General features: G+C 36.3%; 1 protein-coding gene across 1 annotated transcript in view; it reads left to right on the forward strand.

Annotated features, from left to right (window-relative positions):
* The first annotated feature begins 215 nt into the window (after positions 1-215).
* Positions 216-19978, forward strand: part of LOC121423638 (post-GPI attachment to proteins factor 6-like) — a 28615-nt gene continuing 8852 nt past the window's right edge. Inside the window, exons 1-8 of the mRNA XM_041619046.1 lie at positions 216-521; positions 4784-4952; positions 12614-12821; positions 14778-14911; positions 15554-15849; positions 17206-17696; positions 18222-18418; positions 19701-19852. Of these exons, the coding sequence (XP_041474980.1) occupies positions 326-521; positions 4784-4952; positions 12614-12821; positions 14778-14911; positions 15554-15849; positions 17206-17696; positions 18222-18418; positions 19701-19852 (1843 nt within the window). The 5' untranslated portion in view covers positions 216-325. The remainder of the gene's footprint in view (positions 522-4783; positions 4953-12613; positions 12822-14777; positions 14912-15553; positions 15850-17205; positions 17697-18221; positions 18419-19700; positions 19853-19978) is intronic.

A 19978-nucleotide genomic window follows, 5' to 3' on the forward strand; every position in this document is an offset into this window, starting at 1 on the left:
AAAAAAGATTAAAATGAACCCAGGATAGGCTAGACGAACCTAGTCTGCTATGCAGACTCTGAATGGCTCGTGACGTGAGATCTGCTGCTGGTTTGCAAAGCAGTCTGAAAGGTTGAGCGAAGCGAGCCATTTCAGAACCTGCAGCCACAGTAGACCTAGTCTGCTATGCAGACTCGTTGAATCAGCTGTGTTACACACTCTGCAGATGTGGGTCTACATTTGTAGACTAAGACGAACCCGGATATATATGCCACACAGAATCGAGAGCTAGCGAGATGCGCGTAACGTCGCACATCACAGCTGACTCATACCGTACCGGTGCTACATGTTGAGTAATCATTGGATTTGTGTTGACCGTTGTTTTTGTCTGTCATTTTTTACATCAAAAGTCGAAACCATGAAACTGTATAATCGAGAATGCAGAAAAAGGGACAGAAAGTATCTTGGATGGGCAAACCTTTCTGTATACTCACTGGCATGTTTATTTTTAATCAGCGGACCGAGTCTGACAAATTGTTCGGGTGAGTGGCAATAATATTGTTTTAATATAATGTGGCTTTATTGGTTACGATATTGGGAGAGTGGACCAAGAGCGATGTGCATAAAGGCGCGTGCGAATATTTTTGCACGCGAGTGAATTAGCGTTGTCATGTTTCCATGATACTTACGTTGGAATAGCATATTGGCTGAATTAAGAATAACAGCACATCTGTTGTGCGAGTTAGTATACCAAGTTAACCTTGGAAAAGTGTGAGTGGTTTTCACCTTGTTGGTGTATTATGTGAGTGTTAAGTGATCAAAATGGACATTTTTGGAGAGATAAAACCAATCAAGTAACATTTGAGTTTTGTAGTATTTCTCAGCCTGTTTTCTTAAAATGAAATTCCTTTCTTTTCTTCTGAGACTGAGTCTGTTGAATTCTGTTCACACTGGGGGGGGGTATATTATATTTACTGAAGCAGCACTGCGCTTCGTGGCAATGTTCTGGAGCAGGGGGTGGGGTCTTGTCTTGTCTCTCCGTTAATGCCCACAGTCAGTCAGAGTCAGACATATTGATTATTATGGCATATGAATCTCAAGAGTGACTTGACCTGAATTTTGCTTGGTTTTGGAAGCCAGCTAACTCGGCACTTGAGACAAATCGATACCACTGAAAAATAAGGTGCTGTGTTGTAGTGGGATCTCTGTTTTCTTGACTCTTGTATTTCTACTTAATTTCTATTATGATTTCAATTGCTTTGTCTATTTTATTTTCAATACTACCAAAGGGTTAAAGTAGAAATATATTGAAAATCGTAAAACTGGAGAATCATATATCACAATAAAGGAGAAAATAAGGAGAACACGATGGTGTACATCATTTATCATGGAGACGGATGAAACTCAGTTAATTGATAGTTTAAAGTTCTCTCTCTGAATGCTTCAAACACGCAGAATTACGTCCGCGAAATTGGGGATTTTTTTATGACGTCACTGTCTGTACGAGAGGCGTGATTGGCTCTCCCACGTGAAGCTCCACTTGCATGCAAAACCTGTTGCAAGGGTACATTTTCTCCACATTGTCACTGAATACTTCGATCCCGAAATGATCGAAAGAAAACCCAGAATTTTATCTAGATTTGGATTTTCAAATTGATGATTTTGAGATGAAGTAAAACAACACAGTGACGTAGTTGGAGGTGATTGGGGGAATTACGCCGATGATGATGATGATGAAAATTCAACTTGCAACACAATCACAAGTAAAGTCATGTACATACCGATTCGCTACCAATTAATGCTGCTGGAAGTGCTAGCTACACCGCGCGGGCCAAATTGAATTCATGCTGAACATGAATAACCACATCCAGACAGTCTATCATAAGAAGGAAAATGATGTAACTGTACTTACAAACATGTGAATAATCCGAACCTGAAAGCAAATCAACTCAACGAATAGTACCAGACGATATGGCATATACACTGACGATAAACTTCATGTGACTGGATAGATTGTCACTCGTTCTGTTATAGATGTAACTTTTATCTCATTAATTTGACAAAATTACGAAACTCGGGGAATTATTATTCTATATAAAAATATAGTAACATCTCTTATCATTTTTTGAATTATGATAAAACCTGTTTGGAAGGAAAACGTTGGGGTAAATTAAAATTAGATGTAAAAGATCATCCCATCATGCGTAGCATTTAAACAAACCATCACAACAACACATGCCGTATTGTTTGCTCGCCTTGGCTGAGACTGAGAGAATAGATCTATGCACGTGTTGCACAGCTCTCAATCAGCAAGGAAGGAATACGTGCATGTTTGCGATGGTTTGTTTGCAATGACATACAGCTACGCATGTTGGGGGGGGGATTTAAAAGTAATTTTAGTTTATCTCAACGTTTTCCTTCAAAAGAGGTTTTATCGTAATACAAAAAATAATAAGAGATGTTACTATATTTTTATATATATAAATAATTCCCCGAGTTTCGTAATTTTGTCAAATTAATATGAGTTACAAATTACATCTAACAGAACGAGTGACAATCTATCCCAGCCACATGAAGTTTATGGTCGGTGCATATCGTCTGCTGCTATTCGTTGAGTTGATTTGCTTTCAGGTTAATTCGGATTATTCACTTGTTTGTAAGTACAGTTATATCATTATTTTCCTTCTTATGATAGACTCTCTCTGATGTGGTTATTCATTTTCATGGATTTAATTTGGCCCGCGCGGTGTACGTACAGCTACCACTTGTAGCAGCAGCTGCATGAGTTGGTAGCGAATCGGCATGTACATGACTTTACTTGTGATCGTCAGGCAAGTTGAATTTTCATCATAATCATCGGCATTGTTCCCCCATTATTTACCTCCAACTACCTCACTGTGTTGTTCACTTCATCATCATTCTCTTCATCTTTAAAATCATCAATTTGAAAATCCAAATCTAGATAAAATTCTGGGTTTTCTTTCATTTCGTGATAGAAGTATTCAGTGACAGTGTGGAGAAAACGTACCCACGCAACAGGTTTTGCATGCAAGTGGAGCTTCACTTTGGAGAGCCAATCACGCCTCTCGTACAGACAGTGACGTCATCAAATTCCAGTCAATTCAGAGACCGATGCGAGGCATATTTCGGAGGGGCATTTTAGCGTTTTTTAATCGGCGATTTTCACCTTTTTGTATTATTTTCGGTATTTTTGAATGACCCACTGATGATCCCCACATCATTACCTTTCCATTGATATATAATAAGACCACATTCATAATCAATATATTTCTCCTTTAAGTTTTACGATGGACGACTTGTCACCTAATCTTTTGGCGGGACTAAGTTGTCTCAAAATCAAATACATGGGCCAATTTTGTTTTCTCTTGTGTCCGTTTTGAGAAAATCCAAACTTCTCGACAAGCATCAAGAGATGGGCAGTTTCACGGTTACGGAGTGACATTTAGAAACAAATTTTGAATTCAATCAAAGTTATCACCCATATTTGAATGGTTATTTCCAAAGATATGGTACCTGACTACCTGAGACAGTAGTTGTTGAAAGCCACTTTTCAAAATAACATTTTTTATTTTGATCCACTGAACTAATGAGATACATGTATGAATATTCATTGACATGGTTACGGAGTGGTGCAAAATGGACATGTGTATTTGAGGAGAAAACATATTGCTCAAACTCTGTGAACATTAAATTGCAAAACTTTTATTTATTGATTGGATTCTATGTTGATCTAGCTTTAAAATGCTGCATTGCATTAAAAAATTTTGTTTTTACTTGCACGCTGTAAGCAATTTTTTATCGGATAATGTACATACACTTGCACGCTGCACTTCACCAGTACGACAATACACCAGACGGTGGACTGTACTGTTTCCAGAAGAAGAAGAAGAAGAAAAATTGGTGTATTATTTCATCAATTATGACTTAAACGTAAACCCATACCTGGTTACGGAGTGACAATTTCAGAGTGACATCAGAAATATCCACATACAGGCAATGTAAAATTAAGTTATATTTTAAGTACATTTTTGTTTGATATGTAAAATGATGACCTCCAAATTGTCCAAAATAAAATTTTACAAAACAAGCAATGGTTTTCTGTTCAATTGAAATTCAGTAAAAAAACAATATACTTATGTAGTCCCATGTATGAAATATCTTGTATGGTTCGAATTCTCCTATAAGGAGATGTGTAAGAAAAAAAATGTGGCTAATTATGTTCCCCTTTTATATTTATGAAGTTCCATATGAGTCTTAATAGAAATATTTGAGATAGAGCCAATATAAATTTTTGGAAAATGTCCACTTTTGCTTGGAATTGACCAGATCGCAGTTTTGAGAGCAGAGGTATTTAAAAAATTATGTAAAGTTTAATACCAACCGATCTCATGTGCCCATTTTTTTGTTGTCTGCTTGACTTGTTTTTTAAAGCTTTACATAACTTTCGTCCGCAGATTAAAGTTACACTTTTTATTATGACTCTTTTTCAGCCAAACATACACTAGTCGATAGCTATAGAATTTTGAGATCGCAATTCCAGCGAAACCCTTGACCTATTCTGTCAAGCGATTTTGATTCTACATGTAGGATCTTGCCTTCCGTTTGGTATTTATGATTTTAGTTGATTTTGTATGAATTGCATGTTAAGTTAGATAGAATATCAACTTTGTGATGCAAATTATTTGATAAATCTGTACTTTTCATTGTCAGATTTTTTTTGTTTCTTTATTATAGAGATGAATAGCTTACATACAATTATTTCTTTTTCTTTTTTTCTTTTCAGAACTAACAAGTGGGGAGCAATTGTACGATCTGAAACTCCTTAAAGAATATGAAGATTATGGAAATATCGCCCTCTTTAGGTTTCGATTACCCATGCTTGTGACATATGCTAAGTGGTATGTCAATAAAATAATTAGCCACTCGGAATGTGATGATTTAGATGTCAATGTGTAAGTATCTCTCATTTATCTTTCTATAAACTTAAGAATCAGCATAGGAAATAAGTGAGGGTGACATGACAGTTCAAATTGCTCCTAAAATACCCCCAAATTGCATGCTTTAGGACGGCCATTCCTTCTTGTGTCACAAACCATATTCAAGATTATTTAGAAAATCAATATTCTAACTATGGCAGAATAATGATATTTGCATTTACTGCATAATCGCTTGTTTATTTATTTATTCATTTATTTATTTATTTGTTTGTTTGTTCGTTCGTTCGTCCATTTATTTATTTATTTATTTACTTATTTATTTATTCATGCTTGTTCACAATGTACTATATAAAGGAATACACAGATAATATATAAATATATATAAAACACAAGTAAATAATGAACATACAAAGGTAGTACAACATAAGCTAAAAGCTTGATTGGTTGATGCCTCTTTAAACTGGTTTTGCATCCAAGAAAACAAAATAAAAATGTAGAATAAGGAAGAGAATAAGGAAGTAGAAAGAAAGAGAAGAATATAAAAGTGATAGACTTCCAAGATATAACAATTAAGTTTCAAGTTATGAATATATATGGTAATTGTTGTAATTCAACAAAGTTAAATTCTTAATCTTCATTTACGAAGAAAAGAAACAAAGAGTAGCCCTTGAATTGAAAGAAGTCCCCCCCCAAAAAAAATTGCAATTGCCCCAATCTGGAAAAATAGCCCCTTATTATTTCCAACCTTGTCTAATTGAGTGGAATTTATTCTAAAGATAACAAATTTGATATCAGAATACAAAACAAATGCATGGAAAGGAGATTTGAAATTAAAACGATTAATACATTTTCACTACTTACCTGATGCTTTAATAGAAACTGAATCAGACAGCTGCTTGGTGGCAATGATGATATAAAACTCTTGAATTGTTAGTTTACAATGACTTTCCATCTACTGATGATTGACATAATTAGTGAATTTCATTTCTTGTTTTTGATAAATCACCCATTGCACTGAATAAGTTCTTGAATAAGTTTTTAAAGGGCTACCTTTGCCAAACAGACAAACATATTATTACTGTAGGTTTGTGCATAGAAAAGTGAGAGTTGGAAACTGAACGTAGATATTTATCATCAGGGTTTATGTTTCGTCATGGGGCTATCTCTCTCTGTGTAAAAAGTGATATAATGGGTATGCAAATTTTTGTTATTTTTACGCTTTATACATGTATGTAGATCTGGGTTTTTATGCAAGTTGTTTGGCTTGATTATACTATATTACTGTATTAAATATTTTTTGATTGTGTAATTACGATGAATATTATTATTCAATCAGGATTTACCTATAAGTATAATTTCATTTTTTAGCCTATATGCAAACTATTTTATATTCAATGAGAGATTATAGTTATTAAAGCTTTGACTCCTATAAGTGATTTAGTTATATTCAATGAGAGATGATAGTTATTAAAGCTTTGACTCCTTTAAGTGATTTAGAATTACAGACTATATTACTAATGTTTCAGACCATAATCCCTTTTAAGCAATATAGCACTAGGCACATTGCGCAGTCATTCACCATCACATGTAACATGAGTAGTACAGTGAATGCATGAGTCATACTCACTAATCAGTTAAATGTTCAGGATTTAATAGTTGATCTGACGCTGTCATGGATTAGAATAGTGCTTACATGATGTAACCCGATCTAATTCTAGCGATGTATTATGATACTACTAGTCTAAAATTCTGTGCATATATATGTGGTTTCTAGTGCATTTTTACATTTCTTCTTTTTTAAATGACAATACATGAACTTAGTCGCCATGCTCATTTGCAGGATTTACTTTAAATGCTGAGTAAAAACTTTTTTTTGCTGTGGCTCAGTGGATAAGTCTCCAGACGGTGAACCACAAGGTCCGGGGTTCAAATCCCATCGGGCTATTCCACGGTTACTCACGTTACATTTGGAGACACCTTGACTCATACTTGGAGCTGTAACTCCATTATTATTGATAGGAACTAAACATCTCCTTATCACAACAAAGTACACAGTCTGACTATCCTTGGTATAAAAACAAAACTTGGGAAATTCTATTATGCTCCTGGCAAATCTTTGGAATGTGTCGGTTACTCACGTTACATGATTTGGACATGCATAAAATTAAAAGTCAACTTAAGTGAAAAGTCTCCTCATACAAGACTTTTATGAAAGTTGATTATATCCATTTCAAAGAAGTGTATTAGGGAGACAAACTTTGTATATAATTAAAAAAATAAAGAACACATGGTTTTTACTTGGGGTGCAGATAATATGGTTACTCACGTTACGGTTACTCACGTTACATTTTGTCTATGTATGGTTAACAACACACATGTCATTACAAATTCAATAATGTGTGTAAAATTCATTGCTAGGAACATCTAAAAGAGATTTTATACCAAAAATTTGAACAATTGGAGCTTTATTAGGGAGTAGGAGGGAAAAGTATGATTTCGCTTACTAATTATGCATTAATTAGCATAATTGCTTAATACCACTTTGCATGAAATAAATTACTGTATAGTATTGTAGATTATGTCCAAGACAACCTGCACACAAATTTTCGGCGTGATCGTGCGGCCAATGGCCGAGATCTCAAGGGGGGCCTGGGAGCCCCCCCCCCCTCTCCCCCACCCCCCGGGCCATATCAACTCCCGAAATACCCCGGCCTAGATAGGGTTACATGTAAGGGCATTCAATGTGTTGTTCAAATACTCTTTAAAGTTTGGTTAATCAAAACCAAGTCTTACTAATGCACTCTCGCATTGTGAATACTTCTACTAATATTCAATTTTTTTGTGTGATTGTATGACCACTGATATTTTGATGAACAAAGAGTCGCATCAAAGAGATGTACCCTCATTTTGCTTTTAATTAATAAAAAATAACTTCACAACTCACCATGAGACTTAAAACTTGACATCCCACAGAAAATGTTACCAAACTGAATAATTTTTACTGGTTACTCACGTTACAAAGTTACTCACGTTACAGTTTTTCTTCATCAATTTTATAAAAAAATTGTACTTTTTAATGATTTTGATCGTCATCACTGTGTCAAAGATTGTTTGAAGGAAGAGAATTTAAAATCCCACCAATTAACTGTGAAGAATTTTTCTCTCAGAAAACAAAGTGAGTTTTTTCGGTTACTCACGTTACATCACCTGAGCAGGTTGCAATATTTATTTTTGAATGAGTACTACAAATTTACTTGAAAAGCGGTTGTGTATTTTAAGTAATTTGACTCTTCTAAACCTCAGAAATATATAAAGTGGTATGTTGTTGCAACAATAAAATGGTAATAAGGCATATTTAATTTTTCACTATTTTTCTTGTATTTTGGTACTTAAAGTGATTGTTTAACATTGGTTTGACTTTTAAAAAATCTGAGCTAGAAGGTCACACTTGTCACCTGTGTCTAGGATATGTTACAAAAATGAAGCCCAGAAAAAATTGCGTTCGAAAATAATTATTTAGTGCTTCAAAAATTGAAATATAAAGTGACCGGAAACACCATCTTAATTTCATCCCATACACTTATGTGTACTATTTAGGCGTCTATAAGACGCCTATTTACAAAATCGGGGTTTGCCTTGTAGTTTTAGCTTTTCATTCTCAAAAATTGTTGTTTTCAGGGTTTATTAGTTCTAATACATGCACTGGTACACATGTTTCATCTTGGTTTGAAAATTTTTTAAATCGGCTGCTCACAAAGTTAAACAATACCTTTAATGGAAGACACAACTTTTGACCATTTTTTTCCAAAGTATACATATGAAAATAAACTTTTTATTTCTTGTTCCTGAAACTATCATGTATGAAGGACTTAAAGTATAAAAAAATTCAAGAAAATATTGAATTTGAATTTTTAAGCTCATGTCCACCAACCTGTGGAATTGCCCCATCACAGCAGTAGCGTCCTTTGGCAAGGCGTTTATCTACATTTGCCACTCTCGACCCAGGTGTAGTAAATGGGTACCCGGTAGGAAGGAATTCCTTGAATGCTTGATGCGCCCAATCAGGGTAGCCATGCTAAAGCCGGGGTAATAGTATGCAGCGCTTAGAAACATTTGTATTAAGCGCTATATAAGAAATTGCATATTATTTTATTATTAATTTATGATTAGCTTGGGGGGTAACTAAATAATGATAATAATGATATTGGATGATCAATTTTTGTGGGATGTGTAGAAATATTGTTACTCACTGAAGAACAATATTTCTATGCATCCCACTCAAGGCCATCCAATATTTCCTAAATAATTGTAAGCATGAGCTTTATACATGTGGGTCAATCCACGTCAAATCAACCAATTTTCAGACAATTTGTCACCCGACCCTCTTCGATTTTCTTTAAACTCGCACCAAATGTTGCCCCAAGTGTCTGACGGAAAAATCTGAAATATTTTGCCCCAAGGTCAAATGGTTGCTAAGATACGGCCTCCCATAGCAACCAATGCGCACTCAAAGAAATTATTTTAAATAAAATTGCCTATTTTTGATTGACTACTGCAGCAAAGTTTGATTGATTACAGTCTTCATTTTAAGTAAATTGGAAGAACTTTTTGGTCTAAACATGCAGAGTATACTGTAGCGCAGACCTGTCAACCGGATTTCGCACACGAGGTCACCGAAAATGGCGTTAAGCATCCGTGTCAATGATTTCAGAAGCATGTTTGGAGGCTCGTAAATCCAAAACTAAATTAGCTTAGAACCAAATATTATGCACATTTATGGACTTTCATACACCCAACAGAATTACAAAAAATTGACCCAAGAGTGTGTGCCGTTTTCCTGTAGGGCGCCCTCAAAGTTGGATTTTTTTCAAAAGATGCCAAGTTCAAGGTCACGGATCACCTCCCGTCCCATCGAGGAGGGGGACCAATTTCTGTGTTTTGATAGACATTTACCCATATTTTCAAGTGTTACTTGAGAAATTTTGCTACCGGAATGTTTAGGGGCTGATTTGCGCATTCCAAAATGGTCGTAAACACCCTAAATTTGACGTTAATGACACATACATGCTTTTCAACACTTTTCAAATTGTGATTACTCGAAGATGAAATGTCAAAAGACATTGATATCTTCTGTGATGATAGTCAGTAAATAGTATTAAAAGGATATATCTTCAGAAATAGTTTTTATTGTTGGTAATGACCTTGAAAACACACCTAAAATTCAATAAAAACAGTAAATTGGCTAATTTTCCAGAATCATATGGCATTCAAATGGTGTTTACATTGACTTTCAAATGGGTGTCATTTCAATACAAAGGGTGAGCTTAAGCCAAAACTTGAAAGACATGTTCAACTTTTGTTCTACTTTAAGCAACATAAAATATTTGAACTCAAAACTATATCATTTGACCTTGAAATTATTCCAAATATAGCTAATTATTGCTTCATAAGTAGCATATTCAAATCGCGCGTGTACATTGCACTTTGCAACACATTTCAAAATGGATTTTCTCATAGAGAGAATACCTGATCAGGCTGATATTTGCAGTACTGGTAGTCTGTAATGAGTTCTTGGAGGATCTACAGATTAAGTACCTATTCTCTCATGACAATGACCTTGAAAATACAGCTGAAAATCATGAAAATCAATAAATCATACAATTTTCATTAGTAATCATGTGTTTTTACCCACTTTTCATTGTGTGTTATTCCATCTTAGATTGTGAGCTTATGCTGATAATTGCAAATTATGTTCCACTTTTGGTCTACTTTAAGCTACATAAAATATTTGAACTCAAAACCTTATCATTCGACCTTGAAATTGTTCCAAATATAGCTATTTGTGCTTCATAAGTAGCATATTCAAATCACATGTGTACTTTGCAACACATTTCAAAATGGATTTTCTTAAAGAGAGAATACCTGATCAGGCTGATATTTGCAGTATTAGTGGTCTGTAATGAGTTCTTGGAGTATCTACAGATCAAGGAACTATTCTTTCATGACAATGACCTTGAAACGGTTGACAGGTCCGCGCTACAGTATACTCTGCATGTTTAGACCTAAAAGTTCTTCCAATTCACTTAAAATGAAGACTGTAATCAATCAAACTTTGCTTCAGTAGTCAATCAAAAATAGGCAATTTTATTTAAAATAATTTCTTTGAGTGCGCATTGGGTGCTATGGGAGGCCGTATCTTAGCAACCATTTGACCTTGGGGCAAAATATTTCAGATTTTTCCGTCAGACACTTGGGGCAACATTTGGTGCGAGTTTAAAGAAAATCGAAGAGGGTCGGGTGACAAGCATTGGTTGATTTGACATGGATTGACCCATGTATGTTGTACATGTACTGCACCAGTCACCAATTTTCATTTTGATGTGAATTCATAAATCATGGAATATGCATTTGCATTATGGCTGGCATAGTATGTCACAAAGTCCATGTTTACTTTGAATCCTGAAAGGTCTTTTTCTAAAGTAATTCTTTGGTGGAAAGTTAATTTATAACTGCTGCATGACTCGGAGGCTTGTTTTAGAAAAGTGCGTGAACAATCTTTCATCAAGTATTTTATTAAACCTTCAAATTCCTGATAATGAACATAAATTACACAGTCTGCTTTGATAATGTTGATTAAATTTTTATTTGTAGATACATACATGTAGATCTAGTTAAAAACAAAGTAAGACAAGGATACAGCTTTTTACATTGATCCAACCTTAATTCATCAGTCTGAAGGTGTGGAAAATTTTGATACTGCAAAAACTCCACATTTCTTCACGTTCTTATCCATTACGATACAAAATTGTTTGACTTTGGGAAGTTTTCAAAATAATTTATTAATCATCTTTCTTTTGGAAGGTTTCCAGTACTGGTGGAAGAGCCTTGGTGTAGTGGTTCTGACTCTCGCCTTGTAAACAGAGGGTCGTGTGTTCGAATCCCACCGCGGTCTAGCGTCCTTTGGCAAGGCGTTAATCCACACTTTGCCACTCTCGACCCAGGTGCTAAATGGGTACCCGGTAGGATGCGAAAGATATTGTATGTTTGATTTTGCCAGCGCCATAATGAGGCTGCGATGAATGCAAGGAATGCTCCCCAGGGAGTGGAAATTGTGCACTTTTTGTGCGGGATTGAAATGAATCCAATGACCGGGGTAATAATATGCTGTAACGCGCTTTGGGCCATTCTGGGAAAAGCGCTTTATAAAAATTGGCTATTATTATTATTATTACAATGTAAGGATCTCGTGGTCTAGTGGTTATGACTCTCGTCTGTCAATCTGAGTGACGTGGGTCATGGGTTTGATTCCCAGCCATTGCATGTTTTCCTTCAGCAGCAAATTCACCCACATTGTGCTGCACTCATCCCAGATGAGGTGAATAGGTATTCAGTAGGAAGAAATTGCTTGAATGCTGAGCGCCTACATGTATATGAGCAGCGCAGTTAAAGCTGGGGTAATAATAGCAGCGCTTTGTATCCTCAGGCAAAGAGGGCTTTGAAAATCCAGCTATTATTGTTATTATCATTATTATTATTAATGTATCATGATCTTTTATTGTCCGTTCTTATGTTTGATTTATAGAATAGGCAATTTTTAAGACTTTAAAGTAAGTTCTTAATTAATATTAATTACATTTCTTAAATTTTCATATTTTCCTCTTTTTTTCTTTAAACAGCGTAATAGAGGCCGGTAGTCTTCCTATCATTAACCCGTACAACACCAGCTTCCCTGAGAACACAGCCATACCTCCCAGTGGTGAATCTCGCACTTTTAAAATTCCAAAGGGAAGTACCTCTCTCATCCTGGAATCTCCTAGGGTTCGTCCGGGAGACTGGTTCATAGCAGTCTACAGAAAGAAAGAAGATGACAGGATAAAACAACAGGTATATCCTACCAGTGGCGCTGTGACCTTCTCATCAGACACAGCCTGGGGGGGATTGGGCTAGGGCCGAGTAAAAAAACGACCAGTCTACTAGTGACTGACCGATGCTGCTGGTCACCGATGCAATTGCTGTTATTCTGTTGAAGACTTGTAGTTACTCAGCTGCAAGCTGCAATCCTGTACTTCAGTATAAACTAGGAGTCACAAACAGATCAAATGAATGCGCCCACACAGGAGGGTTATAAAGTTATGGGTCGATAAAGTCTTCAATGAGATTGAGATACCCTGCTTGGTATTCTTATTTACACAGCTCTACCTGGTTGATTAAAGGTTTTATACTGTGTGAGTCAAGAAGAAACTTAACACCTTACAAATCCCCAATTTAAGGGAAAATTATGTCATGAGCACAAAATTATATATGGCCTGGAATGGTACATACTACATGTATGTTCTCCCAAATAATTTGATACCATAGTTATGTGCTATGTGTTATGCTTAGATGGTCGCGAGGTATTCTTTGCAGTGATGTACATTTTGATTTTCCCCAAAGTGAGGCATGACTGCAATGAATTAATCCAGATGTCCTTGATGTCATAATCCTACAGTGGTTGCATTAACATCCATTGCAAAACACATTTTCAATAATTTACATTATGATTGTGTACTAATAAATACTTTTTAGTATAATTTCTCAATTGAATTTCATTGATAAAGGATTTTCAAATATGTTTGCTAACTCATGTAGGATTATGACATTGTTGGCATCTGGATTCATTCATTGCAGTCATGCCTTTCTTTGGTGCAAATCAAAATTCACATCACTGCAAAAAATACCTAAATGTACTACCTACATATATATACATGTGTATAAATATAATATAACTATCTCTAAATATTGGTCAAAAGTGGTTGAGATTCATACATGTTCTTTGGTAACACTGAATTTCTAAATGCATTTCTTATTTGTCCAACAAATCATCGGCCAGGCAAGAAAAAAACCCCTAATGACTCGGCTCTAGTTGGTATTTTTCAAAATTACGTATTAAAATTTTTGTAGTCATTTGTCCAAGATCATAGAGATATTTAGATAGATAGATAGATAAATGGTTTATTAATAAAAATCAAGACATCATTGCGGCTAAGGCCGAATTGCGATGTATTCACAAGGTAATAAAGACACAAAAAATATTCAAACAATTACACTTAAAAATTTACAATTTTTAAGTGTGAAAACAAATTTTGACAACTTTTGATGATAGTCAAGAATGATGAGCACCCTGTGAAATGGAGTGCTAGAGTTTTGTTCTTGGTCCACAACTACAAGTACTTTATCCGGTTCATGCAGGTGGGAATAGGGCCGTCTGCGCCAGCCAGAGTTTTCATATTAGGGCTCTATTTCTGATCCGTCAACTTATCCCGATCTGAATAATCTTTAGATTATTTGTAATGGAGACGCAATTATCGGGATAGTTCGCGATTACAATACCAAGTCAACTTACGGTTATTTGCAAAATAGCGCACTATTTATGAATTATCCTGCTAATTCGCAGGTTCAGAGGCACTCGGGATTATTTATTCAAGCTGTCACACATACTGCATTGGTGCCTCTCTCGAGCACGAATTGCTCTTCTTGCGCTGGTGGAGATGGGGTTTCTTGAATCTCGAGATTAATCATGAAGAGGGCCAAACAGACTAAAATCTCGAGATGGAGCAAACTTGGTCTGGTGAAGCACCGCCTAATGTGTGAAATAAATTATCAGGTATTTTGAAGCATAGCACATTTCCACCTGTTTTTGTTTTTAATTTCAGCTTTAGCCTTTGTGATCCTAACTCTTTTAGAATCCTAGCAATTTCTCTGGATTTCGAATGAATAATGATGTTTGCCATACACTGGTGTGTCACGTCCCATGATATTAATTTGCAGAGATCTTTTTTCTCATTATCTCCTTTCCCCCAGGGCTTGTCCTACACATGTCATTACCTAGCCAATGCTATGATGATCTATGAGAGGCTGACCCACGTAGAAACATTGGGAAGCACTGGCAGTACGGCAGTCACACTAGATGAAGGCTCAAAGAATGTCTTATACAAGTAAGATTATATTGAAGATTATTCCAGAAACAAAGTGCATAAAAAAAGAGAGAAGTTTACTAGTCTGCAAAGTACAGACTCAAGTTTTCTGCTTAAACAAATTAGGCCAGGGGCCAGTTTCTAAGCTGGTTATAATTAGAAAAATGTGCAGTAACAGTTTAAAGCTATTGAAATCCTTTAACCTGATTGGTTGTTGTTACATTTGTTACATAAATTGTGTATTTGTTATTGAAATGAGTCTTTATGAAATGGTCCCTATATCTATGGTAGAGACTTGCTGCAATTAATATTATACACTATGCAAAAAAATTAACGGTGTGTGCTTGCAGGCTTATCTGCCTTCTATAACTTAGGATAAAAGGGAAACATCAAGCATTTCATTAAAAAAATATGTTCCTATAAACTAACCCTCAGTCAAGGAAATGAAATAAATTGTTGATTTTGTATTCATCAGTGTATCAAGTCAATCTGTCCCTCATTCAATGGCCATTCTCTGTGATGCCCCATCTCTTTGTGATGTATGGTTGAAACCATAGTTAAAGCAACTTCAATGGTATTGGTCAGATATTCTTGATCATTGCTATTCAAAAACAAATCATCCCAAATAATTTATTTCAAATGTCTTCATTCATTTTTCCCCAGGTTCTTTGTAGAATCCAACATGGCAGCCGTATCCTTCAACATCAACTCGTGTTCGGCGTGGTCGTCCAACAAGACCCTCAAAGAGCACTGTCCGGTTGAGATGTTTGTCAAGTCGGACAGGCTGCCGGACCATGAGTCTCCATCCATCCTGTGCTTGCATGACCCTGGTGTGTTCACCGGATGTTCTCTGGATGTCTCTCCCGCCCTGAGGGATACGTGGTACTACCTCAATGTCACCAAGTTTTCGGACGACAAGCACCTTAAAGTGATTATCGACATCACAGTCAATGCCACAAGTAGGTCAACAAATTAAATTATTATCATTATTCGTTTGGCATCACCTGTGCCTGGGAGGCAAAAAAGCGAAATGAATCACTATGACCTGCGGGTCTCTCCAGATATAACTGATTTGGGGGAGTGCAGGTGGACCACTACACCGGGGTTTCCCCCTACAGTTTTACAAATAGTGTAGTGGGTTCTTAAAGTGCAAAGGTGGTGACTCTCCTCTACACAGGGCCTTTGTTAACGCCCTATCCGAGGGACGGAGTGTTTTCCATTGTAACATAGCCTGCATCTATGAAACATGGGAGAGACGTTTACACAAAACGCACTGGCTTCAGTCATCCGCCTGGGGTGGACTCGAACCCACGATCTTTGGTTCGACGGGCAGACGCATTACGGACTGAGCCAACAACGCTCTTTACAAAATCTTTACTTCTGTGGAATTCCTTCCATTCTTGGGCAATATTATTTGTTCTCTTTTGAGTGTTTTAAAGGGGTTAATTATTAGTGGTTATAGCAAATAAATCCTGTCAATACTGCTCTCATGTTGTTGAAAAAGATAAGTTTGAAATTGCCTTACATTCCTTCTATGATATCCAGTAAAAGTCCATAATTTATTGTTCGAAATAGACATGAAATGAAATACTCTGAAAATTGGCTTTGCCCAATTGATCGTGGGCCCGGCAGCCGCTGTGCAGCGCCAGATTGATGAGGCTCTATCCCTTTAATCGTGGAACGCCAAACAGGGTAGCAGCAACTCCCATCTTTTATAAACGTCTTTTGGTGTGACGCGGCCTGGGTTTGAACCCCCGACCTCCCAATTGTGAGACAGACGCTCTACCAACTGAGCCAACACACCGGTTGCGTTTCATAAAGACTTGTTATAATAACAAATGCACAATTTCTACAACAAATTTACTATCAGCCAATCAGATTGAAGGATTTCAGTAGCTTTTAACTGTTATTGCAAATTTGTTATTAAAACAAGCTTTATGAAACAGGGCCCTGGTGAATTTTCATGATTTGTCTTAGAGGAACACAACAATGGACAGGCTGATTGGTTTGCTTATGATGCCTCCATACCTATGCACTAGGCATTGAAAACACTCCGTGCTTTAGTTGTTGCCGTTGACAAATGAAAGGACTGGCACTATTAAACAGTTGAATTTATAAGATTGAAAATCACATTGGCTTTTGTGTAGTTGTAAATATTTGATGGAAGTGGAAACGGGATCTGGGCTTTTCAAACCACAATTGTTTCTGCGCAGTTATCGCTAAATTCGTTATGATGTTTAATGATGGACTTCAAGTTAATGTCTTTATTTCAACATCAATTTAATGTATTTTTTTCCCTCACACATTAATGACAGTTTGCCAAGACCAGTTATCAGGGTCAAGAGCAGTTGAGCCACCGCCTCCCGCTTCTTCAGAGGCAAGTGCAGATTTCTCTTCATCCCTTCTCGAGAATCCTGTCAACTTCACGTCAATCCTTGAAACCACTACCATCGTTGACCTTGACAATGTTCTTCAAACCAATGCCCTTCAAAGCACCCTTCAGACTGAAATCCTTGGCAACGCCACAACCGCTTCACCCACCCCTACTCCGATACCGACATCCACTGTGCCTTTGACCACTCCTGTACCGGGTGACACCACCCTTTGTCCTGCGGTAGATCCTCTGTCTGTAAATTACTACAATGGAAGTGTAACTAAGGAGTTCTTCAGTACCCAGACCAATCTTACCGACATGCTCTACTATCCAAGTCTTGGGAGTCCCTTTGTTGCTTCCTTCAAACTTGACGTTGATGATATCGGTGGATCCGTCTTGTTGTACTCCCGTATCATCGATATGCCTTCTATTGTGAGTTCCTTTAAGTTCTGACAAATTTGTCTAATAATGCAATGTTCATAAAAGTATTGTTAATTTTGCAGTGTACACAACCAGTGTGTTTAACCAGCATATGAATATATAAAGTTAGAGAGGCTACATCTCAAACATGTCATATATTGTGAAATGGTGTGTATTTGAAGCTATCAAATAGTTGATGAACAAGAAAATGCCAATGTTCACACCTTTACCATGGATTAGTTTGCCTTAGTAGCTAATTGTAGATTATGATAGCTGTAGGACCCTCAATAAAAGTAAAGTTATGCTTGTTGTTCAAAATATCACATCAACACTATGCTTGAAGAAAAATGCACCCCCATTCTAGAATGGAGCACCCCTTTGCATTGATTAAACACCAATGTCCGTAGGCATCAAAGCCAATAAATAGGACAAAGGTCAGTGCATCTTTTAGCCATCTTGTTTAATATATACAAACCTAGATGAAAATGTTTGGGTGGATTTTTGAAATCACATTGTCCTTTATTCTCATTGACGTAGGCCCAAAATGTCACATCCACAATATGCTTGAAGAGAGATGCACCCCCATTCTGGAATGGAACATCCCTTGGCTGTGATGAGCACATGACGATGTCAGACGACCTCGATGCTAATTCTGTTGCGTCGTTCTACTATCCGTTCCCATCGGCTGGTACGTGGTATGCTGCTCAGTATGCGACATGTTCACAGATGGAAAGGTAACAGTCTTAAATGTTTCGGTTTAACAAGTATGGATAGCCAATTGTGACACCAATCTCGGTGTTCAATTTTTTCGGCATGTTTGATGCTTAATTTGTCTAGTACTGTCCGGGATAGATATCTAGAATATATTTTTTCCACATATAAAGGACAAGTCCACCCCAACGGAAAGTTGATTTAAATTAAAGGAGAAAAATCCTACAAGCATAACACTGAATATTTCATTAAAGAGAAATTCCAGTAGTTGCAGTAAACACTGATTTCATGAGAAAGTCTGTAAAACAAGGCTTAATTGTCAGTATATCATCGAGGATCAAAATCTGGTACAGTTACATAAACTGAAATTTGGTAAATCTTGAAATCTAGGCTGAAAAAATGTTCACACCTAAGATCCCCAACACAGATAAGCACACGTGGGACAGTGTATAATTATTGCTTTGAATGTCGGGCCCAACGCTCTACCCGAATCCTGTGCTTATTTGCTGATTCCTCAGCAATTACACAATTTCTTCCAGAATCCTTTGGCACATACATTTTATTTATACAAACAGACACTTTGGTGGTCATTTCATTGGATTCTGTACAAACTCATTTTTATATCGTTACCAAAACTAGCATTTACCTTTAAAATCAGATGTAAAATAAGAAAGTTATGACATTTTAAAGTTTAGCTTAATTTCATAAAATAGTGATATGCATATCCTGGTCGGTATACAAATGAGCAGACTGGTAACGTCACCCACTCACTATTTCTTTTATGAAATATGAAAAATTCTAACTCTCTTCTCATTGTCGATGAAACAAAATTTGATTCCTTCCTTTGGAAATACCATTATTTCAACAGTTTATGGTGAAGTGAAGTTGGTCCTTATTGTCCAATCTGTAAAAATTGAAATATTTTAGATTCAAACAATAAAAATACAACAAAAGAAATAGTGAGAGAGAGACACCAACTTTCTCATTTATGTGTCACTGAAATGTGCATATAATTGCTTTGTGAAAAAATGTTAGAACTTTCTTATTTTACATCTGATTTTTGATGAATTTTTCAGCATTATGCTTGTTTTATTCTTCTCTTCTGATTCAAATCAACAATTTTCTGGGGTAGACATGACATTTAAAATATGAGGAAATAACATAGTAAACATAAAACACATTTTATGTAAACATAACTTTGCCCTTTTTAACTTCCCACAAGTTTAGGACACAGACCATGCCGTATAATGAACCACACGATACAGACCAATGCGTAAATTTGATTGGTGTAATTTTTTCTTTAAGTTTATCAGAAGTGCCAGTTCCTTGCCATGCCAACTTGAGCATTGAAATGAGGGTCTTGATGACGGCTTGCGTTGCTAACTGTGGTCACCATGGACGCTGTAAACTTCATCTCCAAGATGGGATGGAGTTCTATGCCTGTGATTGTTCTGATGGTAAGCTCCTCATTTTAATGAATTGTTTGATGCAACGAGAAATTAGGCATATTTTCATGATTGAATTTGTTAAAAACTAGATGGGATGATAAAGTGATTACGGTGGTAACGTTGTTGAGGTAGAGG

This window comes from Lytechinus variegatus, chromosome 11, assembly GCF_018143015.1.
Source record: "Lytechinus variegatus isolate NC3 chromosome 11, Lvar_3.0, whole genome shotgun sequence".
NCBI classification, from domain to species: domain Eukaryota; kingdom Metazoa; phylum Echinodermata; class Echinoidea; order Temnopleuroida; family Toxopneustidae; genus Lytechinus; species Lytechinus variegatus.